The sequence below is a fragment of the Heterocephalus glaber genome, unplaced genomic scaffold (assembly GCF_053883595.1).
Source record: "Heterocephalus glaber isolate CG9 unplaced genomic scaffold, H.glaber_assembly_v1.0 deba00001497, whole genome shotgun sequence".
Classification (NCBI taxonomy): Eukaryota; Metazoa; Chordata; class Mammalia; order Rodentia; family Bathyergidae; genus Heterocephalus; species Heterocephalus glaber.
The window spans coordinates 71,881,017-71,908,236 of record NW_028258320.1 but is presented as its reverse complement, the minus strand read 5'-3'; the positions used below and the strand labels follow the sequence as shown (position 1 = coordinate 71,908,236).

General features: G+C 49.3%; 1 protein-coding gene and 2 long non-coding RNA genes across 9 annotated transcripts in view; 1 reads left to right on the top strand and 2 right to left on the bottom strand.

The window, feature by feature from the left end:
• Window positions 1-1,678: 1,678 nt before the first annotated feature.
• On the bottom strand, window positions 1,679-14,620 carry LOC110347833 (uncharacterized). The gene is made up of 3 exons (XR_015440472.1): window positions 14,439-14,620; window positions 14,069-14,189; window positions 1,679-12,068 (listed from the first exon to the last, which is right to left on the bottom strand). It is a non-coding gene; the product is annotated as an uncharacterized LOC110347833 (long non-coding RNA).
• Window positions 13,508-26,585, top strand: LOC110347832 (uncharacterized). 4 transcript variants are annotated; one of them, XR_015440471.1, is made up of 4 exons: window positions 13,508-13,688; window positions 14,895-15,063; window positions 15,664-15,718; window positions 26,403-26,585. It is a non-coding gene; the product is annotated as an uncharacterized LOC110347832 (long non-coding RNA). The 4 variants fall into 4 exon arrangements; XR_015440469.1 differs by lacking the exon at window positions 13,508-13,688 and adding an exon at window positions 14,088-14,276; XR_015440470.1 differs by lacking the exon at window positions 13,508-13,688 and adding an exon at window positions 14,157-14,299.
• The window catches only part of Gpam (glycerol-3-phosphate acyltransferase, mitochondrial), a 69,937-nt gene continuing 64,695 nt past the window's right edge, over window positions 21,979-27,220 (bottom strand). For all 4 annotated transcript variants that reach the window (XM_021253448.2, XM_087185299.1, XM_013070043.3 and 1 more), the window contains 2 exons: window positions 26,512-26,570; window positions 21,979-25,851 (listed from right to left, as the gene is read on the bottom strand). In XM_021253448.2, the coding sequence (XP_021109107.1) occupies window positions 25,735-25,851; window positions 26,512-26,570 (176 nt within the window). In that variant the 3' untranslated portion in view covers window positions 21,979-25,734. The remainder of the gene's footprint in view (window positions 25,852-26,511; window positions 26,571-27,220) is intronic.

Sequence of the window (27,220 nt, the reverse complement as noted above, 5' to 3'; positions counted from 1 at the left end):
GTATAATGTAGCTTCTAAGAATGACTTCAGGCGTATTCCTTCTCTTTCAGTTTCATTACAGAGCTTGAGGAGTATTGGTGTCAGATTTTCCCTGAAGTTTTTGTAGAATTCAGCAGTGAGTCTATCCAGACCTGGGCTTTTCTTAGTCTTTTTATGATTGTTCCCATTTAATTGGTTTTCATTGTATTATTCAAAGCTTTTAAAACATCGTGGTTCACTTTTGGTAATTCATATGATCCAGGAATCTATCCATTTCTTCAGAATTCTGCAATATATTGGTGTACAGGTTTGTGACACAGCTAATAATCTTTTGGAGTTCAATAGTGTCCACTATGATTTCACCTTTTTCATTTCTAATTGCATTGATATTGGTCTTTTATCTCCTTTTTTGGTTAGACTGGCTAAAGGTTTGTCTGCTTTTTTTATTCTTTCAAAAAACCAACCCTTTGATCCATTGATTCTTTGTATTGGTTTGCTTTTGGTCCTATTTTATTGAATTCTGCTCTGGTCTTTATAATTTTCTTCTTGTACTCACTACCTTGTGTTTAGATTGTTCTTGTTTTTCTAGGATCTCACAGTGCATCATTAGGTTACTTATTAGGCTAGCTCTGTTTCATTCCAGCTATAAATTTCCCTCTTGGGACTGTTCTCATTAACACATGCTTGGAACTTTTTTCTTTCCACAATTGTCATCCTATTCACCTGGACCCTTTCAGCACCAGAACCACTTTTGGGCCATACTCTCCTTGTGTGCCAGCGAGTCAGACCACTTCAACATTCCACTAGAGGCACCAACCTTCCCTGGCACCTGCTCGGCTGGCTTCGTCCTCTATCACTATCTGCTAAAGCACATCTTCAGCCTCAGGAAAATGAACCAGGCACTTGGATCAGTTTGGCAGCCCCCTTGCAAGGCTTTCTGAGTTCACCGATGCTTCACAGGATCTTGCTCTTTCCTATTTCCAGTCCACATATGAAGGAAGAGGTTTTTAACTACCACTGCAATAGGCTCATTATCAGAGCAATAACCTTCTAAATGATCCCTTCATCTTTCTCCTGCTTCCCAATCTTCAGGGAATAAAGCCAAGCACAGTGAGAATCTTCTCAGCATCCATCCAACCTAAAGTTCCTATTATCCCACAGGGGGTTTCTGGTGGCATTTGGGAAAATTCACAGCAGAAGAACTTCGTCTAAAACCTCCTTCTGGATGTATGCAGTGTCCTTGGCCCACTCAATATCCTCTTGCACATCACTTCCCACCCACAGCCCCGACTGCCCCCTGTCCCTCCTTGACACTTGAAAACTTTTCAGACTATCGGGAATGTGGACTAAATATGGTGCCTTGTCCACATGCTGGGTTGGACATTATTCTTATGCTACCCCCAGGAGAATCCTGCCCAAGCCTATGTGTTCTGGTTCCTAGCCAAAGAATTTTAGTTCAAAAATCATCCTTTAATTTTTATCATAATGTGTTTCCACCTGGAATCATATTTACCTGGTGTTTGGGCAAGACTAAGGTATATTTTTTCAGGAACTAGAAAGAGACATGGATGGGAATAGAGCACAGTGGTTTACAATGGGGCTCTGGAGTAAAGTTGTCCAAGTTTAAATCTCAGGTCAACCATTCAGAAACATTCATTCTTTCTCACTAGATTAATGAAGGTAATAATACAAGCCACATCACAAGGTTGCTGGGAAGATCAAAAATGATAATGTATACAAAGCACTCAGCACTGTGCTTAGTATAAAGCCAAGTCATCAATAAACATTTACTACTGGGATGATCAGTTTCCAACACACCAAAGGCATTCATCATGCCCAAATAGCCTCTGGGAGTTGGAGGAAAGTGTGCTAGCCAACAAGAGTGCTATGATGGGTCCCACCACAAAGATTCATCAAAGGACACCCACACGCTGTCATTAGGATCAAAGTTGCCTCCAGCACATGGGTTGGCATGTCTGGTACAGCTTGTTCTCAGTGGGGAGCACCTTCCACTCAGTGCTGACATGAGCCCCCACTTCTAACACCCTGTGTTGATCAATGTGTACGACTGCAGGTCCAAGAGGAAGCACTGTCTATGGTAGGAGCTCTCAACAGAAGATGACTTTAACCCCTAGGACAATGATGGCAGACGTTTTAGAGATTTCATTGACAATAAACAGTCTGCTGCGGCGTGAGTGCCATAACTGTCCTAGGAGATAACTGATGCTGTCTGGAGAGGCCCTGATTGCACTAGCTGGGGAAAGGGAATGTCACTACTGCACCTGGTGAGTAGAGGCCAGGGATATCACTGGCATTGGCACTGGCACGTGTGCACGCACACACTCACACACCACAAATTAGCAGACCAAATATCCACAGAATGTTTAAAATTTTTAAATGTATTACAGTAAAAGACACATTGCCATTAATCCCCTTCAAGATACTCCCCCTACTTCAAATACACATCCCATTCCTTACCACTTTCTGAAGCAGTTCTGGAAGTCCTCTTTCATGAGGGTCTTTAGTTGCACAGTCATGGCTATGGTGATGTCCTGAGTCCATTCAAAACATTGACCTTTCATGGTCATTTTGACTTTGCGGAAGAGCCAGAATTTGCATAGTGCCAGACCATAGACAAAGTGGATGAGGACACGCTGTGTTTTTATAGGCCTGCCTTTGTGTTGGATGGCACTCAGAAACTACATTCACAACATACTTTGTAAAGAGATTCATGAAAAGAAGACTTCCAAAACTGCTTCAGAAAGTGGCAAGAACAGTAGCATCAGTGTGTTTGAAGCAAAGGGGAGGATTTTGAGAGAGAATAATGACAATATATCTTTTACTGTAATCAATTTTTTAATTTAAACATTCACCATATATTTTGATCACACCTCATATTTGAGACTGAGAAAGTATAAAACTGAAGCTGGCAGTGCTGCCAAGAAAGCCCACCAACATAAGGAAAAGCAGACAAGAGAATAAAACTGGGTCTTGGTGACATCATCAAGATCCTAGATCCCACTGTGCCTGAAGCCTAGAATTACTATTTGAATAAATTCTCCTTTGTCTTACCCAGCTAGAGCTGAAATGTGTAACACTTGCAATCACAAATCTCAAACAATACAACCTCCATCTCCTCTTCTTCATAGGAAATGGAGATAATACTTGTACTTGCCTCATAGACTTACAATAAAACTTAACCAAGATAATGACAAGCCTGAAATGTTGGCTTTTAATGTCAGTCCATCTTAAGAAACTGAACTAGATTTTGGGAATAATATCAGATGTTCTGGCACAAATGCTCACGCTTACCCAATAGACTGAAGAAATGGCTTCATGGGGAGGATCAAAGCAGCCAGAACTGCCTAGTCGCCGCATGGAGAAGGGCAGGCCTGGAGAGCTGCTCGACCCACACCAGCTGGTGGAGCACTGCAATTGGGAGGTTCCTGAGTGCCATGGCACTGTCTATCCTACTCCTAGGAAAGGCTGCTATAGCTGGGAAGATGAATGGAGCCAGCATGGGAGCCTCCCAGAAGGAGGCTGTCATGGGGGAGATGAAAGCTCTGCCCCTAGGACAAATTTCACCTTGTCCTAATTTTTCAGAGCAACCACCCACCTCCTCTCTTCCAATTCCAGGAGTACTGGGGCAGGGCAGGCAACTATATCACTCAGAGAGTCTATGACAGAGAGAGACTGGGCTGGCGATGCTTTGTCAACACTCCTAGGGTCAAGTGTGAAGTGCTGCTCGCTTGCTGCAGCCCAGAAAACCCTGCACGACTGGGTCCCCCATGCTCTGTGCTTCGTTCCTTCTTCCCTTGTGCCCTCAGCCACCACAATCCAGCCCCGTGGACCTTGGATGTTCCGGCTCCATTACTTCCTCCGGGCTTACACGGGTGCTGTTCCTTCCAAGCCTGGTGTCTTCTTGGGTCTCAGGTGTCAACTCTTACTTTGTAAGAGGGGCCTCCAGACCTCTCTATTGATAGGCAGTCCCCTTGACATTGCCCCTCTCCGCTTCCTACTGGTTTCTCCTCCTCTCCCTCTATTTTCTTCCTCTTCCTCTTCCTCCCTTCATTTCTCCTCCTTGTCCCCTTTCTCCCTTCCTTCCCCTTCCTGTTCTTCTTTATCAACATATACAACTGATGGTTGTTTCCTATGTGTGAGGCAGAACTGTAAGCTCTCTACATGGATTACCTCATTTAACATACTGAAGGCCCGAAGTGCCCATCAGGATTCTTGATTGCACACAACAGAAATCCAGAGTGGGGATGCACAATATGGATCGATGGGCAGGATGTTGAATCACCCACAAAATCAGCAGAACAGGGGCTGGGGATTTAGCTCAGTGGTTCCACTGCCTGCCTTGCAAGTGCTAGGTTCCGAGTTCGATCCCTGGTACCAAAAAAATCAGCAGAACAGCTGAAAAAAATCATGACCACATAGCCAGAATCAGCTGCCTAAGCCCACTCTGCCTCCTCAGAATAGCCACCACGACTGCTTTACAGGGGGCACCACTGTCACCAGTTCAGAGCCTGGACGCACTCACTGCTCACTGAATCAACTCCTGAGCTGCCTGCTGAAATGGCCACAATAGGTAATGCCCAGTGCCTAAGAAAAAGCTTCAGATGCCATTCAGCTCCCAAAGTGACAGAAGTGACTGCCCACTCTGAGACAGAACATTCAAGTCACAATGTTTAAAAATCCTCGCCAAGAAGACAATCTCCCCACCCCCTCTGAGGAAATGTTAAATAAATCCTTAAGGATCATCCATCTGAAGAGGGGCCAAGTTTGCAGGCCGAGGCCCCCCCCACTCCAGGCCTCTTTCTGCTGATGAGAATGAGCAGAACTGTCTGCAGATGGAGAACCACAGCCCGGGTACCTGTGGACTTGCGGCTTCTGACAGCAGAGCCTGAGGGCTGGGCCCCCAAGTCTTGCCACACAGGGTGGGTGGGGGCAGTAGCAGCGGCAGCTGGAGCCTATTAGACAAACTGAGTCTCAGGCCTGCTGCAGCCCCACTGAGTCAGAAGCTGCACTTTAACAACATCCCCAGCAATGACGAGCCCATGAAAGTTTGAGACACGCTGTTCTCAAGCTCTGATTCTCCACTTCACCCACACATTAGAACCACATGGGAAAGTTTTGCAAAGTGCTGGTCCCTCATGTCTATCTCAGAAATTCAGCTGTAATTATTCTGACGCGTGGCTGGGCATCCAAGTTTGCAAATTTCCCCCATAACTCTTCTGAGAAGCCCAGGTGAAGTTCTTCTGTACCGACCAAGACGTGGCTATAAGGGTAGGGATTAACTCAATGGTGGCATATTGCCCAGCATGCCTAAGGCCCTGTGCTCAATCCCAGCAGTACAAAAAATAAAAAGAGTGATTACCTCCAATGCTGAACATCTGTGGAATAAAACATAGCTCTTTGTACCCCACTGTCAGCCTGGGGTGTCATTTCTCAGCGCTGTCTTTCTCACCTTGTCACCTGCTCTGGTCCGTTCCCTGAGAGGTCATTTTAGAAACTAAAGAACATTGATCGACCATCACCACTCAGCTGCGCTAGATCCTGGCGGTTTCCTTTTTTTTTCCTACAAGCACTGAAGTCCAATAAAGTAATGAAAGGACCTCAGAGGTTACAGGGCCTAACACTCTCACACTTCAGATGAGGAAACTGAGGCACAGAGAGGCGTTGAATTGTCAAGTATAGCCCGGGATCTGCACACCTACCTTTCTGCTTCACGCTGCCTTCGAGGGAAGTGTCCAGGAGGAAAGGATGCTGGATGAGCATTGGGTCAAAAGTTCATCTCCAAAATATCGATTAATACAGTAATGAGGTTAAAGCTTCCAGGACAACCCAGCAGTGCTAGGGCCTGCGATGTGTTCAGCCTGTTCTCATCTAATGACCAGTAGGTATGGTAATTGGAAACAGGCTGCCTCTGATGGGCAGGGTTTCAGGAAATGGAAACCTCTACTCCGAGCCTGCCTGGGAAGAGTCAGCGTGCACCTTCTTGTGCGGCTGGGCCTCTCCCAATGCCAGCCCTGGGAGGAGGAGGACACTGCCCTCCAGTAGTGGGAAAAGCAGGCTTCCAAGCTGAGGTCACTGGGGTTAGGAGAGCCCTGTGCTCTCGTGCTGGGCGGGCATCTGGGCCATTATATAAAAGGTGCTGTAGCCACAGCTGTGGGTAGTTGTGGTCTCTGAGTTACCCTGGATGAAGAGGTGCTGGGTATCGGGTGTGCTCTGATGAGGTGGCCCCATGTAATCCCTGCAGCCCTGCCATGAGCAAGGAATTGTGTATGCCAGAGGAGGGAGCTGAGGCTTAAAGTGGTTTGAGTTACTTGTCTGCAGACTCCCAGACAGGAGTGGAGCCAGGATCGGGGTCCACACTCATCTGAACCAAGAGCTCTTGCGTCCTCTATGCAGTGCTGTCTACCCTCAGCCATTGTAGTCTCCTCCTGGCAGGAGGACTAAGCAGGAGCACCGGGCTCCACTGGGGCAGACCCTGATGAGGTGCACACGGGAAGGATGGAAGAGTGAACAGATGCCCCTCCAGGCGGTTCGGGAGCACCAGCAGCAGAGTTCAGACGTCCCAGGAGCCGCAAACCCAGGCATCTGCTGCAATTCCCATTCTCCGCCATGGGACCCCGTGCCCGGCCCACTGTTTGCACCATCTGGCCTTCTGGTTGTGGATCATGCCACCATTTGCAGCTGAGCGTGAGCCGAGCAGGCCTCCAGCAGATACCACTTAACAAGTTCATGGCTCAGTGGTTCCTGAGATGGATTACTTGAAGCCTCGTGCTCTAGTGCCAGAGTTTCCTCAAAGTCAGATGCAGGTGGCTTCTCGTGTTGCCATCAGCTTGTTACAGGACCTGATCTGCAGTTCATCCTTCTCCCATCTGGTGCCCACCAGCTGGGCTGCTGGCCCAATCCCCCAGTCTCTCTCCCTCTTTCTCCTTCCTTCCCTCTTCTTTCTCTCTCCCTCCCTTTTCCTTTCCCTCTCTCTTATTCACTCCCTCCTTTTCTTTTCTCCTCTTCCACACTTCAAACCCTATATTCTCATCAATCAAAACCCCCTACCTGTTTGTCCCCCTTTTTAAGCCCAACCTCAAGTTTGCTCTGCCCCCTGACGTAAACTGCATCATCCAAGGGTGAGATTCCGTCTGAAGAGGGTGGTGGAATTCCACTAGTTGATTTGGGTTCACTTACGTTTTCTCTGAGTCTTCCCAGAAGACCGAGAATGGCCGGTATGATGCCAAGCTCTGGTGGGGGCAGGGAGGGAAAAGGCCATCTGGGTGGTGATGTCCCCTCCCTGAGTCACCCACACTCTTCTCCCTGAGATCCTGGGCCTCTTGGGCCCCTGGATGTGCTGCAGCTTCTTCACTCTAGGTTATGGATGAACTGAGGCAGCCGGGCCTTCCTTATCGAGGCCCCTTAGGAAGTCATTTCTACTCCGAGGCTGGTGCCGCCCTAGAAAGCGCTGTGAGTTTCCCCCAGCTCAGCCCCACTGACACACCTGCCAGGAGGCAGGTGCCTGGCGTGTCTGGAGGCCACACCACACGGTAGACCACTCCAGCCTGCCTCCCCTCCCACAGCCCTGACAGCCTTTTTCCGGTCAGAGGTAGAGATGGAGGAAGGTCTTACTCTCGTGCGTCTTTTTTTATTTTTTACAAAATAATCATTTTCTGATAGAAGACCTTTCTGTTCTGTGCCCAGGCTGCTAAAATCCACAAACCAGCAAGAGACCTGTTTTATCTCCTTTCTGTTAACACAGGGAGAGAGAGGAAGGCAGGATGCTCACTGGTAAGTGGAGGCAGGGATGAAACGTAAAAAGCATTAACAATAACAAAAAGCAGTTAATAGTTTTTAAATATGATCCTGCTACCAATTAGACACAGGGCTCAGAGATGCAATGCATCCGCCCCAAAGACACAAAGCAAACGTGTGCAGAAGAACTTGAGTCAGGAGTAGCAGGCAGTGGGAGACATTTAGGTCGGTGGGTCCAGCTGTGATTTAGATGCACCTGGTCACACACCGGGACCTCTGACATTAACAAAAGCCCTTGTGACGGACTCATCCTGTAGTCTTTAGAAACTACTTCCCAGACCAAGAAGCTAAGCCCCAGGGAAGACACCGTCACACTTAGTTACGGTTTATAATCTGCCTACTTCCTAAAACATGGAGGCCACACACCCCTAGTTTGTGGCATCCAGATGCAATGCTTGGTGCAGGGTTCTTTCTTCTGGAAATCGCCCCACAGTCTGCCCTCCACCTGTCCACCCTCAAGGGAAACCTTCTGTCCATATTTTATCATTTGGAGCCAATTCATTCATTCATGCTCCAAAATTGCCCCAGGAAGCCAATATAAGTGGGAGAGAAAAGGAGTTAGGGGCCCAGATGTGACTGCCGTGAACAATAATGGGTGTAAATACACAGCCCACACTCACCAGTCTGGTCCATGAGGAGCATCCCTACAGCACAAAGAACCCAAAGATACTAAGGTATTTAATGATATTGGGGCATCTAACATACCAATGAATCCAAAGATACCAATCCTACTGGTCCTGGGAAAGCATTGGACAATATCATGAATATGGGTTAGTCAACAAATAATAACGGAGCACTTCCTATGTAATGACTCCATCTCGGACTGGAGAGAAGCTAGATAAAGGCCCTAGGCTCAAGGAATTTGCATTTTTACAGAAAAACATGCTCCCCAAAAGTAAACATGAAAATATATTTAAAAATCCCTATCTATGCAAAATGGAATGAAGAAAGCAAACAAGAGGCTGAGTTGGAAGAGGGGTTGGTCAACTTTTCCCCGAAAGGGCCAGAGAGTAAATATCTTCAGCTGTGAGGCCCCTGCAGCTTCCATCCCAACTCAGCTCTGCCTCTGGACTCAGAGTCAGGCCCTGTCAACAGGAAAGGGGACAGGAGTGGCCCCAGGCACATGACTCCCAGACTGGTCCCAGGTAGTTTGTGGGTCCCTGAGCTGTAGCATCATGGGCAGGGGCAACTTACATGGATGGTCCTAGAGGACAAAGCAGAGGAGGCTACATCCAAGCAGAGACTCATGAGCAGCATGGCGATGAGGCCAGGCAGAGAGCCTGGGGGCAGAGGGCAGCGGAGGAGGGGGCAGAGGCTGGGGAGGGAAGGGCACAGCTGCTGAAGAGCGGTGGGCTCACCCAGGCCTGCAAGGGTTTAGGATGCGACTCCAAGTGCACCACAGCCGCTGACTGTGAGAAGCAGGGAACTGGCGTGATCTGAGTGAATTTCACCTCAAAAGCACGGCCCCTGTTAAAGCTGCTTTGTAAAACACCGGCTGCAGCTGCGGTGTGGGAGGCACAATGGCAGATGGCCAGAGGGCGACCTTCTGTGACAGAGAAGGAGGCATAGGAGAACGTGGTGGAGACAAAGCCCTCCGCGCTGGGGAAGGATGGTGGGGTGGGGAGGGAGGAGAGATTTCAGGATGGACTCCAGGTGTCCCAGCTGTGCAAGGGAGTGGGGACAGGAACCCCAAGGTTCTCATAACCTGAGTTTCCATGCCACAGAAGATGGGGCAAATCCTAAGAAGGACGGACCAGCTCAGCTGGCCGGGTATGATATGCGCACCTGTAACCCTGGTACCCAGGGAGCTGTGGCCGGAGAAGGACGAGTCCAAGCCCACCTGTGCCACTTCACAAGACCTTTATAAAGAAGGGAAAGGGATGTAGATGTAGCTCATAGTGCAGTGTTTGCCTAACAGGTATGAACCCCTGGGCTCCATCCCCAGCCCCCCACACACACACACACGCATGCAGGACGGAGCAGGGAGCAGCCGGCCTGCATGCACTCTGGCCATCTTTGGTCACTGCTTCAGTCAGCCCCAACTGTGTGCCCTGCACAAGCTGGGTTTTCAGGCCCCACTAGGGCAGCAGAGACACGAAGAGGGGATCAGGACGAGTGGCAGAGGCCACACACTCCTCTCTGCCCGTGCATCCCCACCCCGGCCCATCTCAGGATCCAGACATCAAAGAACCAAAAGGGCAGCAGAGGCAGAAGCGGAGGCTCCAGCACTGGCTAAGCTGCTGAGAAAGCTAGAAGGGTCCACAAAGGACAACTGCCAAGTACAGTGGAACTCTCACCTCTGTGGTCATGAAGTAAAAGCTGGGCTGCATCAACTTAACATAAATGCCAGCCTGCTGGGGGCGGGGGAGATTTGCTGTTTTTCTAAGAGCCCAAGTTCCAGGCCTGCCCTACCACAGGGAGAGCCAGAGCTGATGCTGGGCAAGTGACCACCCTCAGGGCCTCAGCGGATCCCTCTGGAGTTGGAGCAGATGCTCCCAGGGCCCTTCTCGCCCGACCCCTGGCATTCTGCCTGGGCTGTCAATGTCCACTGTTGGGTGTCGTCCTTCACCACAGTCTCTGGCCCAGGGCTCCTGGAACTCGAACTCCTGCCCCCTGTTTGGGAGACACAAATCCCAGCCCAGAGAGCTCAAGGCCCCAGCTCACTGGAGGGTACACGTGGGCCAGCACCTGGGACCCTGAGTTCATCATAAGATATGGGGCTGGCAGTGGCCTCCCTCTTCCACACATCTTGTCCCCAGGGGCTGTGCACACTCATCACAGATGTCCCCAAGTGCACGTGTAAGAACGGCAGGCAGACTGAAGTCCCATTAAAGCAGGGCTGGGGGAGGCCTCTCAGGGAAACTGAGACCCATGGCATGATCAGGAGGAGAACAGAGAAGCGCGAGGCATGGGGAGAACATGAGCCAGTGGCCACAGGACAGAGGGGTCCAGACCATGGCCTGCCCAATGGGCCATGAAAACGACTTTGGAGTTTAGTCTAGGATCAGTGTGAAGGGTTTGAATTACATCCCTGCAGCTGCCATAACAAAACACCAATACCTGGATGGCTTAGAAGCACAGAAGTGTCTTCTCCTGTGGTCCCAGGGGAGACAGTGTGAGATTTAGGGTCAGAAGGCCCTCGCTCCCTCAGCACTGTGGGGAAGGAGCCAAGTGCCTCTTCCCGGCACCGAGTGGTCAGGTGCCCAGTCATGGCACTCGCTGGCTTATCAATGGATCGCCCAGGCTCTGCTTCTGTGTTCATGTGCCCTTCTTGTCTCTGTTCTCTTACTTCTTTTTATAAATCCACCAGTCACTGGATTTAAAGCCCGCTCTAACCCAACACGACCTCAGCTGACATCTGCAAAGACCCTTATTTCCAGACAAGGCCACCTCCTGAGGGTCGGGGTAGATACGAATACTGAGGGAATGCTACTCAATCCATGGCAGGATTTTAGGCAGGGAATGGGGAGGGTGCAATTTGTGGTTCAGAAATAGGGCTCTGGCTACAGTGCCAGGAACCGCTGGGAGGGAGACAGAAAGCAGGAACGGATGAGGAGCACAGGGGCACGGTGAAGCCAGCCTGGGTTGGGGAGGATGAAGAGGAGGGAGTGGGTTTGATATCTGTTTCAGATCACGTGGATGGGTGGGCCATGGGTGGGCGTGGGGGATACAGAAAGGGGTCAGGAATGCTCCTACCAGAGCTGCTTGGACCCTGGATATACTTGGAGAACATGAGACTCGTCCTCTGCCCCGGGACAGATGAGGCGCTCAGGAAGCCCACAACAAACATTTCTGAAGCCAAAACAAGTTTCTTACAAGTTGAGCACACAGCCTCTTTCTCAGCTTTGGGGGAGACCTCTTCAGGGTCAGTCTCCCAAGCGAACAGTGTTTTCCACCCAACCAGAGCAGCACAGAGCAGCCCAGTACTCCTAGGGGGCACCCAGCCCTCCTCCTGCTCCTGGGGCATGCCTAAGGCCTTAGGTGGCATCTGGGTGAACTGCTGTCACAGTGGTTTCCGATCAGCCTGCACCAGAGACCAGAGAGCCTTCGGGGTAAAGAGAGGTTGGTATCAGCGCCCTCCTGCCCACTGAAGCAGGTGGGAAGAGGGTAGTGAGGTGCAGGCATCCACAGGAGTCCTGCCCCACTGAAGGCTTCCTCTGGCAGCATCCCAGAGAACTCACTTCAACAAAGGCCACACTTTCTCTTTGCTCCTTACCTGCTTTTTGACATACAGCTTGGAAGAGGATTCCATGGATGCTGAAGTACAGAGGTTTCTGAAAGTATCCAAAAGAAATCTCCCATGGGCACATGTGTGGACACGCGCACACACACACACACACACACACATGTGCACACACACGCAGGCTGCTCAGCAGGCTGCCTTTTGATGTGTGCTTCCAGAATGGTGGTGCTCAAAAACCTTAAACCTGAACTGTAGCAAGCTTCCAGCTTCACCCTTCCAGTTACAGATAATACAGGGGACAGAGGAACATGTGAGATGGGACCCCAGTGATGCAAACAGTAAGTGCCAGGTATGGGAGGCCACAGAAGAGGACACCAGATCCTTAAACAAATGCATTGCAAGGGGGAAATGAAGTACAAAGAAAGCACAGCTCGAAAAAAAAAGCTTAAAAGACTTCACTGCGGGCAATGTGAGGATCTTATTTGGATCCTGACTCGGACAAAACAATTGTTTAAAAAACAATAATTGAGGCAATTAAAGACTGAACGCTAGCTGGAATTATGGTTGTTTTTAGGTGTGATAATGGGATTGTGATTATGTTTCTTAAGAGTCATTATCCTTCAGGGCTGGCTTCTGAAATATTTATGGATGAAATGATAGCATCTGCTCCAAAACGATCCATGGGCTGCGGGGAGAGGAGAGACCTAGGAAGAAACTGCCCATTGCACTGGCCAGGACAGAAGCTGGATGAGGGGAATGTTCTCTTCACGTTAGTGCATGTTTGGAATTTTCCACGATGAACAAGAATTTGTTTTTAAAAGAAGGAAAAATAGGGCCAGGGATTTAGCTCAGTGGTTCTGCTGCTTGCCTTGCAAGCGCAAGGTCCCAAGTCCGATCCCCAGTACCAAAAAAAAGTGACGGCTGGCTCCCCTGGCCAGCTGGTGCACTCCAGGGCATGCCTGGCTCTCCCGAGCCTCAGTTACCCCAGGAAGAAGGGCTGCTGCCTCACAGCGGCTAGCATCTAGTAAGGGCTCCATCGCTGTTGGAGCACATTCGCTCGTTCTTGGTGCTGACCTGGTGCCCTACCAGGTTGAAGTGGGCCTCTCCTCCGGCCACGCTGCCACTCTGCCTGGGCACCTGCCCTGAGGCTCGGAGCCATCCTAGACACCTGGCACCCAGCAAATATTTGACTAAATCAGTGAACTGTAGCTCCAGCCATTCAGTGTCCCCTTTGCAGAAAGAACTCAGAAATCTCTACAGCAAAATCTACTACCTGAGCCTCACCCTCTGCTTTGCCTTGTGGCTCTGGCCAAGAGTCTCAACCTCTCTGAGCCTCCCGTCCTATAAAAGTCACGCTTTAGGGCACACTGTGAAGCAGACAGGATAGAAATCTGGCCCTAAGCCCACCTCTCTGTCCACCCTCATCACCAGGGCTGAGACCTGTGCTGACGGCCACAGCCGGAACTCCCAGGGCAAAGCAGCTCCCGCGGGGATCTCAACTGCCCCTAGCTTGCGCGGTGCCACCAGCTCCCTGCCAGCCTCCCCGGTGTTCCCCTCGGGCTCTGCACTGTTCTCAGGCTGGGGACGAGATCCATCACTTCCCGTGGCTCCCTGGGTCTGGACCAGCAGCCCCGCAGGCCTGCTGAGCTCCCCCTGGGTGCTGGGTCAGGAGGGCTCTGAGGGAGCACAGGAAAGAACAAACATGCCACAGGTATGCTCTCTCTCCCCCGGGAACTCGCCCCCAGGAGGAGGTCAGCGCACAGGCAGGCGCGGGCAGGGAGACCGGGCCACACGCCACACACGCGGGGCCCGCCGGGGCCCGGTCCTGCTGGGGATCGCCACACCAGCCTCCGACAGGGGCGCCCCCCCGCCCAGGGCTCCCGCGGTGAGAGGCCTACGGAAACAACGGGCACATTCGAGCCGCAGAGAGGAGTAGGGAGATGGCCCAGGGATGTGGGGCGTCAGAGTCCAGGCCTAGGACGTCTCCGAGGTCCCCGAGACGCCCCAAACCTCCCGGTCTGGGTCAGCGCTTGCAGCTCTGAGCCTCACCGAAGGGTGCTGGCGCCCTCTAGTGGACCGAGCGGCCATTACCTCGCTCCACCTGGGGCGTTTTTGCTTCGTTCCCGGAGCAGAACTTAAGGGCGCGGGTCGCTGGCCTTCGGCCCCAGTCCCCTCCGCTGCCTCTTCTGGGCTTCCTGCCTCTGCTCACCGACTGCAACACAAAGTGACACACACTCCTTGCCGCCCTCGCCAGCCTGCTCTGTCGATCTCGTTGTAACTAACGCGCCAAGTTTTCCCGGTAAACGCCTGAGGTCGGAGGAGGTCGGTTCACCGGGCAAAGTCTCAGTTGGGAGTGAAGCTCCCCGGGGTAATCGGGCCCCCGGGAGGCCTTTCGGGGTGTGACGGGAGGCGCCCGCTCGCCCCTTCTGCTAGGAAGTAGGACTGCATCCTGTTTCACTACCTGAAATCATTCGCATCCCACTTCTCAGGGGCCAGCAGGTACCTAGGTGGACCCCAAAGGGAGACTCCGATCTCGGGGGAGTGGGCTCCGAGTCCCTGGGCACCGGTGAACGGAGAGCAGAGGAGAAAAGCTGGGACGACCTTCACCGCTCACTCCTCTCTGCAGCCCTGCCTGGATTTCCGGATAGGACCGCAGGTGGCTCGCAGTCTGTTCCCCTGGACCCTGGGCTGCCCGCCCCGCGCCCCGCGTCCCCGTTTCTGTCCCCTCCCTTTTGTTCATTGGAGGATCCATCCTGGTGTGCCATTCTGGCAGTTGGGGATAAGCCCCGCTGCCACCCCAAGTCCCGGGGGGGCAGAGTTCTTGCCATTAGGTCTAGAAACCCTTGACGAAGTCCCGGCGCCACTTAGTGGACAGAACCGGAAACGCAGCGTGACCACGCCCTGCATCTTGGTACAGGTGTGGCCGGATTCCAGCAAATCAGCATCAGAAAATTCACTGCCTTTTGGAAGACTGAGGAGCCTGGTGAACCCCGAAGCACTAACCTTGTACTCGGATGCCTTAGTTCACACAGTGGCCGGACTGGCGTCGGGCAAACGCTAGCCGAGGAGAAACGCGACGGGCAGAGGTAGAACACACAGAGACTCCTGTCAAAAGTTGGCCGGGCTACCCAGAGAGAAGCACAGCCCTGAGCAGAGTGACACTTGTGAGGCATTTACCACGTGCCAGGCTGGAGCCAAGTGCTCCGTGCATATCTGTGCTTTCATTTTGTGCCCCGTTAGCAGAATAGAGAAGCACACCCAAGGTTGTGAGTCCGGAGCCAGGGCTTGAGCCCAGGCTGCCTGTGCCAGATTTTGGGAGCTGTAGAGCAAGGCTATAAAGGGTAGGTAATGGTCACATACAGACAGCTATGCCTGCAGCCACTGCGGACACACGGCTGCCCCTGGATCCCTGAGTCAAACCCTACCGGCTCAAAACTCGTGTTGACAGAAGGAAGCCAGCCGTGCAGATGGGCTGGCCCGAAACCCTTCCTTCACCCTGAGGCCCATACTGGGTCATCTACTGCAGCAGCTTCGCCTCCCGCCACACTCGTGGCCCCCTTTGTCCTAGGTCAGGCAAGTTTAACTCCAGAGACAGACACGGGGCCCTGGGACTGGGTGTACGTATTTTCGGTAGGAAGTCCTCATGCATCGCTGTCCTTCTCCCCTACCCTTCCCCTTCATGATAGGCAAACATCCAGAAAGAAGGCCAAAGCTGAGGAACCCAGAGTGCATCGAGAAGAGGTGAGGTTTGGGCACCCGGCTGCCAGCATCACTGGAGACGCTGAGGAGTTCCTGCCTCCTGTTCGTCACTGTAAAATAGGAGGCACTGGGTCTGCCAATAGGGCTGTAGGGTCAGCAGCACACTTAGCTTGTGCTCAGTGTTATTTTACGTCTTCTCTTAAAACAGCAAATTGCCCATCTATGCACTCCAGTGGCTTTCGTTTTCCCATTTTAAGCAGACATGCATTTGGAGACATTGCTCTCTCTTTGAGAAAACCAAACAAGTGTGCGAGGCCTGTGGTTAAAAGAACCCTGGTTGTGGCCTCTGCCATAGGTCAGGGGCAAGTGGAGGAAATGGACAAGACGCCCTCCTTCTGAATGGTCTGCATTCATTAGCAACCCCTGACTCCACATAGACACGCTGACCTGGTGCTGCCAGATCTGCTAGTGGCTTTTATGAGAGCTAGATTTCTGCAGAAAAGTGTATGGGCTGCTTGGACACTGACAGCATTTCTTTGAAAATTCAAGTTACCAAGCCAGGCCAGAATGCCTGGTCCCAGTGTGTGTGGCTACTTCATGCACATGCGCACTTCATAGTTTTGGGAGGCTGAATCATCCAGGGGAGAGTTTGAAAGGATTCCTGTTCCCACCATCTGTTTTTACCCTTCCTTCAAGACTCGGTGACAGGCTATCTGCTATGAGGCCCCCTCTGTCATACCTGGTCCCCCACACCTGGCACCCAGGAGCTTTTTGTGGGTGTGGTGCTGTGGTCCCTGGCAGGATGAACCTTGCTCCAAGGCAAAACCCCCCCCGCTTACCCTTTGTATCCTCTCCCTGCCCAACAATGGACCTGGGCGGCCGATGTTGGATATTGAGAGCAAGAGCACTCCCTGCACATTTAGAACCCCGAATTCTAGCACCTCTGGCTAGAGTGGATCCTTCTCACTGGAATCAGCAAAGGAGTCGGGGCACTGTTGATTGATCCTTCCTCATCATCACCTTCTCACGGAAATCTCGAAGTGGTCATTAGGAATGTTGAGTTCTCTCAACATGGAAATAGATACACAGGTATAATTGCTCTACAACCTGGTGAGTCAACGCATTGGCCCATGAAGTCCAACTCAGTGTTTGGAAACACTCTCTTGACGTGGCTTTATACTGTAGCTCAGCATCTAATGTAATGCATCGTTGAGAAGACTATCTTAGCTTGGGGTTCCCTAAAACCAGCTCCAGAGCCAAGAGTATAGCTGCACATCATTTTTAAGCAAGCTGATGCCAGAAAGACTCAGCAAGGCACTGCCAAAGGGAGATAGCAGGGGAACCCAAGAAGGCTGGGGTTTAATGCCTGGGTCACTGCTGTGGACACCTGGAGCTCAGTCCCACCTGGACTGTTTTAATTGTTCCAGTGAGGAACAAAGAGACAGGGCTCTGTATCCCTGGCCCCACTTTCTCATTGGTTAAGGGCTGTTGGCTTCCTCAGCTCTGGGCAGAGTCTGAGGACATGATCAACAGGGAACTACAGGAAGAGAAGGAGAGCAGGGCCATGCCTGGGTGACCAAGCAGAAGTAGACTGAGCCCTTCAGAGTCCCCTGCAAAACTCTGCTCGAGAAACCCAGTACAGAAGCCCATCTTTACAGAGACTCCATCACTCCTCCAAAGCCCCTCACACTGGCTCACTGGTTTCCCCAGCTCTCCCCCATGACAGATGCGAGGTCCTTATCATCAGCCCCCATTTACAAAGGGGAGAGATCAAGAGTGTGTCCAAACTCAGAGAACCAATCACTAACTCTAATCTGCACACAGGATGAACTTTATGTTACTCAAGACCTTGCCAGGAAGTTATTTTAAATAGCAAAGCATTTAATCTTTTTAAATTATTTTGTAACTTTGAAAGTTGATTTCTTTACCACTTTTCAGGAATCTGTTAGGCGTGTGGTGCCTCCTGCCCTTGGGTGCTTGGCTTTGGCACAGCTGCCCGTGTTCAGCATCCATCATGGTCCCTCTCAGGGCCCGTAAGACCTCCGTGCCCTTTCTGACAATCATTGTTAATAAAACTGAATTAAAACAGCAACCACAGAAATACCATTCATGCTGACCCTCCTGGGTCAACAGTTTAGGGAAGCACATGAATTTTCAGAGAAACACCCAATTGAAAGGTTTGGGGCAATAAAAATTAAATGTCCTCCTAATCAAACACAAAGATTATGTTCCGTTGTCCATTGTAAACCTACTTTCCAGATTAATTTGCCTGATTTGTGCCTGCAATGAGAGAGAATGCCCATAAAGGAAAGTTAATGAGGCTGGAAGTCGCCTGCAAAACGGATGCTGAGAAACTCTGGATCCAGATATGGAAACAAAATTTCTGTAAAAATGGCTTGAAAAGTCCGAGGCCAAGACAGCAGCCCAGGGCTGAAGGACAGGGTGGAACCAGTGCCTCTTCCTCCAGCCACAGGTGACACACAAGCTTCCCAGTCCAGGGAACACAGCGGGAGACTTCAAAGCAAGCCCAGCTGACACCCGCTCTGCGCTCCACAGGTCCCAAACAAGTCCCCTCTTCAGGCTCCATCTCTGCATATCTGTTTGCTCTTCCAGACATGGACCCACCATAGAGGCCAAGTGTCCCCGCTGATGCTTTCAAAACACAGCCTCAAAGACCAAGTTTGAAATCCAGGCACACCACTCGCCAGCAGCGTGACCTTGAGTCACTGCTGACATTTAGTTTCCTTTCAGAGTTTTCAAGACAGTCATCAAGGGACAACATCGTGCCTGGCACACGCAACAATAAAATATTACCACATGCTAATCGCTGCCAAGCCCTGGGTCTGTGCTACAACACAGCTGCAATAAACAGTAGTCCTTCTAGCACTCTGTGACCTCAGAGGCTCGCTTGCTGCCTGGTCCAATGTGCTCAAGCAATGGAAGAGGACTTCCTCGAAGCCTTAACCTAATTCACCCCATCTGTGGTGGATTAACCAATGGCCAACTTGAGTGGGATCGCCCAGCTGAGTCAGTGTGGCTCTGAGCACGGAAGACCCACCTGAGGATTATTGCCAACGGCATAAAAGAGAACTGGAGGGGGAGGGTCGCCTGCTCTTGATTTTCCTGGAGAAGCTCATTAGGGCTGGTTTTCCTGATACAAACTTGGCTTTTCTCATCTTAGGAGCTTGGGTCCTTGTCACCCTGGGGATGGCTGCTGTTCTTATCAGGGGAGATCTGGTTGTCACTTTGAGCATCACTTCCTGGCTCCATGCAGACCCCTCAGCCTGGTGGTATAGATCCTTCACCCCCTGGTGCAGGCTTTCTGGCTTCCACCACTGGCCTTTGGGCCTCCAGGTGCAGATCCTCCATATGGACAAGCATGAGACATTGCCGTGGGCTCTAGGTCCTTATTGGGACACATGTGGGACATTGCAGTGGGATCCAGGCCCTCAGCTGGATTCTTTGGGCCTCCAGCACGTGGACAGATCTCTTGCACTCCTCTGCATTTGACTTGTTGGGTGACTATTATAAGATAACCCTGTAAATTATGTCCTGTATTAAATGTGTTCCCTTGCAAACCCTGACCACACCACCGTCCTGAGCCCATCAACTGCTTTCTGCCCTGTGGTGCCCCCATACTTCCACTAGTGGTTCCAGGATGAAGACAGAGTTTGCTAACCTCCAGAAGTGTGTCACAATGATCAAAAGCAAATTTGAACTCTGCCAGGGCAGAAGTCTTTGGCAAACTACACCTGAGTCTGTTTTATGATTTGTAAAAGGGGGCTAACTGTACCTGCCGGAGAGGATGAGGCATATTGAGCTCTTACACTGCCTTAGTTATACAGCCCAAGGAAGCTCTAGGTGTGAGTGTGTATAGTGCCTTGTTTTGCTGGAGCCAGTGAACTCCTTTCTGGTTCCACATAATTATAAAATCTGCCAAGCTCTACATGGAACTTGTGGGTGAGCTCTACTGCTCTGGGTGGGAGTGAATTCAGAGTCAACTTCGCTCTGATCTAGAGTCTATCGGCAGACTGAACACAGGCAATGTTCTCTTCTGCACAACTTGTGGGCTAGATACGAATGACAACTAATTTCTCTGCCAGAGCTAAATGTTCTGTTCTCCTACCTCCAAGATCAGCCAATTGCTGGACTGAAAATGGCTCAGCCTGGAGCATTCCTTTGAACAATCTGACCAAGCCAGGTCCACCCAACTTCCCCAGCATGTACAGGAAGCGGAAGTGGGGACGTTTGCTCACCAGTGCATCAGTGAGACATCCCAGGAGGCTTTATGGCTCTGCTTCAACATCCCAGAGACAGGTACCAGACAACTAGGCACCATGCCTGTAGCTTCAAGCCCACCACGAGCATTCAAACTAGCTGATCCTAAACATTTCACCTTGCCCGCCTTTCCCACGAAACCCCAGTGAAGACGCTGACCTAAACCTATCCCATAGCCTTGTTTTTTGCTCCTGTTCGCACAAATGGCTGTTCCAAGGGGCTCTCCACAGTGTGCCCACACCTCCTGTCTCTAGGACCTGAGTGTAGCAACTTTGCTTTCCTAAGCCTATCCTGTCTTCTCTCAGGTCCAGAATGGAGCGTATTCTAATCACTTCACGTCCCAGGTAGCTTTAATGCTGGTACCTGACAGTGCCAGCACTAGCCTGTCTTGAGATTACCTCCTTTGACATGGGAGAGGTCAAAGGTTGACTCAGATGCTCAAAGCCTGGTTAAATAGCCCTCAGGTTCCTCACTAAAGGCTTGGCTCAAGTCTCCACTCCTGCTACACTCAGGACCATGGTGAACTTCTCTCCCCTTCTTCCTTGCCTTCAGGTTCCAGGCAATGTCTTCCCAAGTTGTGATGAAAAACATGGCATACTCTGGTAAGAGCGCCATCGAACAGAAAGGCGGGCTCATTATAACATTCCGGTGCGTCTTCATCCACCTTATTCACTGCGTCTGGCACGGTAAACCTCCTGCTCTCCCCAGAGTTAAAATGACCGTGAAAGGAAACTTGTGACTTAATTCAGGACACTGAGGCAGCCTCAGCAGCTCAACTAATGACATTCAGCAAAGAGAATCACAGAACTGCTTCAGAAAGATGGGATGAGTGTGTCTGAAGCAAGGGGGAGGATAAGGAGAAGGATTAACAGCAGCGTGTCTTTTACTATAATAATTTATTAAACACTCACCATATTTTTTTAACACACCTCTTATCTGATCCACAGTTTGTTGTACCAACCTGTAAAATATAGGTGCTTTTCTAGAAAACAAATTCCAGATAAAAAAAAAAAAAGAAAAATTTTAAAATACCAGAGGATCTGGTGACACCAGCACTGCCTGGTAAGGAGGCAGGAAGAGCTGGAAAAGAGTGGAGTCGGAGGGGCAGAGAGAAGAGGAGACAACAGGGCCACGGACGGGAAGCGAACGCCCAAGTCTGAGGGAGAGGCCAAGAGCGGGGTCCTCCCCACAGACCTGTGCATGGCGTTTAGGAAGATGCCCTTGAAGTGGCAAGAGCTTCACTAGTTAGGCACGCAGGAGACCAAAAGGGATTCAAGAAGAGAATAGGAAGAAGTAAAATTAGCGAGAAGGCCGAGCGTGCAGACTGGCCTTCAAAACCAAGTTAGAATTCCGCTGTGAGCTCGGGAAAGTAGCGTCTGGCAACAGCGAAGAGCTGCAGCTGCCAAGGAGAAGATGAATGTGCCCGAGGGAGGGCACGGTCAGGGTCACAGTCACGGCGACACTGCAGAGGAAACCAGCATGTCTGAGTGCGAAGCACAGGCAGCCGTACATGCACCTCACAGGAGGGACGGCAGCACAGCCCAGTGCCCACCACCTCGGGCGGGACGCATGCAGAAGGCAGGCTGTGCTTCCCGAAGGGCCCCAAAACACCCGTGCTCTGATGAAGCATGTACTTTTCTTATGTATCAAAAAATAAACTTTTGAGTGACATACACTAGTGGGAAAAATTAGCACACTGGTGTAATTTTTATCAGCTTAAATATATAAAAGTGACAGAGAAACATGGCGTTTAAGGAAATCTTTACAGAAACCCAGACAGTATTTCCATGAGGTGAGAATTTACTAAAAGAGGAACAGCTAAGATGTAGATATTTCCATATCCAAATGCTTGATTCAATTTGAGGAGGCGTGGGTCAATAAAATCACAAACTGTGGTCCATGATTTAGGTTAGATCATATATTTTAGCATTTTAATAAAGTTCTATGTAAGGTTCAATAAGAATAACAGTTGGTATAATGAATGAAGTGGGAAACTTTTAATTACAAATCCAAGACATCCGGAATAGGTTCCTTTTTTGGTTTATTAAAACAAAACTACATTACTATGCTTCTCACAATACATTATCAGGCATAAAAATCAATCATTTCCAAGTAAGTTTCACTCACAAAATCACACAGCATTATTTTACAATACTTTGTCGTGATTCTTTTTACAACACTCTAACATTTCTTTGTACAACAAATATTTTAACACTTTCCATCAAGACATCTAGCCCTTTAACTAGAAATAAGGTCAAGAGTTTCTTTCAAAGCAATCATTAGTTTGTATTAAACTAAAATGCCATGTGGCAACTCTCAGGTTCCTAAAAAGAGTTTTAAAAAACTGATTTATGTACTATAGTCTTATAAACCTCAATGAGAGACCATATCATTTCTAAACACTAGAACTATCTATGGATAAAAATCTGTGTTCTATTATGCAATGTTTTCTTCTAGATCTGAATTGCAACATTATTTACCCCAATTAATCTTTATATTAATTCTGCTATTTTCAGTAAAAAAGCCAAGGTTATTGACGGCTGATCTTTCCATCAAAGGAAAGTGCTAGGACCACTTATATTACAATTTTCTGTGCTTATTCTTTCCAGAGGAGGAAAAATATATGCATTCAATGCAATGTTTCATGGTACAAAATGCAAGCAAATTCTGCTTCAGTGCCTTCTGTTCGCTACTGTTTTGTCTCCTTAAAGAACTACCTAATGTAATGTTTCCCAAAATGTTTTCCACAGGATACTAGTGAGAGGTACAGAAGTGCCCCAGAAGGGGAAAAGGTCCTGAGGTCAAGATAATTTGAGAAACGCTGGGTTAAATAGGCTTCTCACTGCCGAGGCGGAGCCCGTACCATGCTAAAGTGGACGGGAAGTTGTTGAGCACAGTCTCAGTTCCCAGCAGCCCCCGGGACCCAGCACATCCACTTCCTCCTTCTGTCCGGGGCTGCAGGGAACTCTCCAACCTGCACTTGCATTCATGGCCACCCCTGGTGTATTTTCTCCACTCACCCTCAGGACTTCGTGAGACTTAATAGATCTGAGAAGGATCTGACGCAGTGCTTTCTCGGTTCCTCGTTCTACACACTTTGTTCTCGTGTTTGCCTGTTTTTCTTAGAATTTTAAAAGAGCAGAAGTCCTTCCTTTCTTCTGAATTACTTACGACATTCTCATTTTATAAAACAGAGTGCAGTTTCATATTGCTTATTATTGGGTTCTTTTAAACATGACTCACAGTTTTCCCCTGAAGGGCATGCATTTCGGTTTTACAGAAATGCAATGGAGTAAACTGTAATAAATTATTTACAAGCACCTAGTTTGATTAACATGGAAGCCATCCACTGTTATAAAACAATGAGAATTTAATCTATTAGCAAAACAGTGCTATCTGGAAGCTTTATTGTGATGACTTTTTTTTCCCCAGTAATGAGGCACTGAAGAATGAGCTATGCTAAATGAACTCAAGAGTCAGCTTGTCTGGATGAGCATAACTTTGGTTGAGACTTTTCTTCCTTAAAAAAGGTTTTGAAGCACCAGTTAATTACCAAAAAGCATGCATATTTATCCTCACAGTGAACTGGGTGGTGAGGGAGCTAGCAAATTGCATTCCCTAAGCATGTGATTTAATTTTTTGAAAATAACCAAAAGGAAGAATAAAGCAAGAGAAGCCACAGTTTCTTCTTCCAGGCTGGGAAAGCAGCAGCTCTCTGCGGAAGTGGCAGGCAGAGCAGTGGGAAGTCAGACTCGGCCTTGACTTTCCTCCAGCTGAGAGTTTCACTGATCCTGGATTTACAATTCAGGAACAAAAAAAGAGGAGAGAGGGAAGGATGGAAGGAGAGAGAGAGGAAGGGAGGGAAGGGGAGGGAGAGAGATAGGCAGGCAGACAGCAGGCAGGCTAGCGAAACCTTTGAGTCTCCAGTTAAGAAACACCCAAGGGAATGAGCAAGACTCCCTGGGTAACCCCAAGAACAACCAAAGGAAGTGCTCCTCCACCCTAGTTTATAAAATGAAAAGTTAAAAGGTGAATAGCTCACTCTACATCATAGTGGCGACAACTCACGGTGACTTAATAGTACACCAGTTTCTACAAAGATGGAGAAAAAAACGTGTTTTACACACAGAATTTGAGGGGAACAGAAGGGGATCATGACAGCACACACAGTGTTACTGCTATTAGTTCCAGACAAGATTGTTTCATACAGTGTGACGTCAGCATCCCTCCTCTCCTGACACTACGTCATTCACAAGGTCCTGTCAGTGTTTACAATCCAAATGTAGCAATGTACAAACTGAATTCTCAATACTTTTACACTAAATCCAAAAAATCTGTGCAACACTCATCAGAAAAGATGGCTAGTTCTATGATACTGTGGCGATAAGGGACAGTAAATTGTTAGAAAAAAATGTTTAACATTACACGATCTGTATCAAATAACCACAATTACCACGATTAACTGACAATTATGCTCCCTACTCACAAAGGGGCTCCTAGCCATTAAAACCAGACCATTTTTTATAATTATTTACCTCTACATGGCATTGAGCCTCAGGCATATAACCAATGTAAATTTCTTACTAAACATGGTTTTTTCTCAAAGCTAAAAATCTGTAAATGCCTCCCACCGTTCACCAATCAGTAGGGTCACTGTACATACCACATGGGTTGCACACTACACAACTCGAGTGAGCACCTGTCCCCCGGAGTGGGTGCAGGCCAGCACCGGTGTGCAGGACATAAAAGCAATCTGCAGCTAGGCACTGTACACAGTCTGTCCTGCAGCTGAGCACTTGCTGTGTGGCTGGAGGATTCCTAAGAAACAGCTCTGCCTGTGAGAGGCAGTACCTACCACCCGAGGGGTGAAAAGGGGCAGACATAAAACTGGAGGGGGTTTGTTTTTTCTTGTTCTTTTCTTTTTTACCAGTACTGGGGACTGAACTCACAACCTTGCACTTGTGAGGCAGGCATGGCACCACTGAGCTAAATCCCAGCCCAACAGAAGCATTTTTAAATACTTGCTGGTCATTCAAAATTCAATGGCACTTTTTTCTATGAGCAACAGTGTTCAGTGCCGATTTGCTGGCCAACTTTACCTTGAATTTTCCCAGCCAAATTTATCACCTGATGTTAGCTATTGAATCACAGTATCTCAGTTCCTGGCCTAAAGTAATACTATTTTCATGTAACTCTTAAAATGCTTTCTAAATCCGACTGCAGAGAACAACACAATGATACTGGGTGCAGCGTCTCAGCCCACTCCTCTGCAAAGCACTTTGGGATGAACAGGGCTCCCACATGGAATTTAGCTAACATTGACAAAGATAAAATCGAAAAAGAGTGAATGGAAGATTCAATTATTATGAAAGGAAATAGTAACCATTAATCCGAAAATATACCAATGAATTACCCAACAGCATTATAAATCCTACACAAGGTTCAGTTCTAGAGCTCGAGCATACACTTCTGTGTTCATCAGAGCAACTGGTCCGTAAGAGTTGCGCTTAAAATGTAAACTGTTAATAGACTTCAAAATAATTTATTGAGACTTCATCTAGGAACCTACTGATTATGAGCTGCAGACAGAGGCTGAGGCCCCCAGTGCATCCGCAGGCCAGGAAGAGTGCAGTCCACAGAGGGAGAAGGCACTTGTCTTCTAAGGTCACCTCGGGCACGGCAGGCCTGGCGCGCACTGGCACCTGCGACTCTCAGGCCAGAGGACGAGCAGCGAGGGGCCCGCCTCCAGCCTTTCAGCTGCCAGAGGTGCCACACGTTACCTACAGCACCACAAAACTCAGAATATATTCTAGGAGTTTCTGCCGGTGGCATTGAGGTAGGAAAGTGCTGCTCAGTTCCAAAACAGATACTCGCTTTTGCTTGGTCTCTTTGAAAACCTGCAGAGAAAATTTAGAGTAAATTCAAAGCAAAACAAATGGGAGGCGAACGATCCTGTCAGCAACCCTGTCTGTCCTGCGTCCTGGCCCCAGAACGCGTGGAGGGACACACAGCCGTGTGCCACGTGAGGTTAGTGTGTCACGCAGACGTGTGAGCCCCAGGCAGGTCAGGGCTCAGGTGTGCGCGCTGCCCGAAGTTCAGCCAGGGCAGCATGCTTCAAACTTCACGCTGAAGTGACAGGCAGTCTCCTAGAAAGGCAACAGACGGCTCTACGGAGTTCATGTCCCGCATGCTATGTGACAGTAAAGGTCACCTGGGGACACTCCATGTGACACTAGTACAAATGCAAGGGTTAGGGCTAACAACGGAAAAGCACACAGAATAATTAAAGGCTGAACTTGCAGTAGCATCCTAAACCATAGCGATCGATACCTGTTATATATAAATAATTGGGAATAAATGTAAAAGCAGCAAAATTCTGGGACAGTCAAATAGACCCATACTGAAGAATGTCACTTTCAACCTGTCCCCTCTCCACCCTCATCCCCAGAAACATCGCCCAACCTGAACTGCTAGAAAGTGCTTCTCCTGCACTCCGGGACACAGCAAAGGCCGGCAAACCGATGATCTACAGAGAACAAAAAATAGTGAGCACCTACCCCAACGTCCTTAAACATTTTTACGGCATTCTTCACGAGGCAGTACGTGGCACTCTCAGCTGCGAAGAAACAAGAAGGCCTTGTCAATGTGTGGGCCCTGCATACGCGGAGCAGCAGCTGGGGAGAGGGTTACAGCAGGACTGCAGACTGGGCAAGCTCCATCTCCACTACTGCCAACAGCAAGGTCTCTCCCAAATGACCTGCTGTCTCTTTGAACCTACTCTTTCATCTATTATGCTTTAAAGAAAAAGACACAGAGATTGAAGGGAAGGGAGAGAAGGGAGGGGAACTACCTGAAGTATCTATCCTGCAGGCCTTTTGGGAAAACAAGGCATAAACATACTACATAATGATACGCATATGATCCCTACACCTGTGAGTCATACCGAGCACAAGTCTAGGGGTCAGAAAACAAGAATTCTAGATCCACATTTTGCCATTATCTAGGTAAATAAACTTAGATAGTTTCCCCTTCCAAAAAGTAAAGTGACTAAATTACACTACCTCTAAATACCTTTTGCTCTAAAACTTAATTCAACATAATTTCAGTTCCAAGCCCTAACCGTACAGTGTTATTTCCACACCAATCACAGCTCTTAGGAAAAGATGCTAAAACAGATGACCCTAAGAGCCGGTCAGGGTGTGGAGCTACTGAAACACACTCTGTGTGGGAATGCAAGTGGGCACAGCACGTGCAGTACCTTCTGGT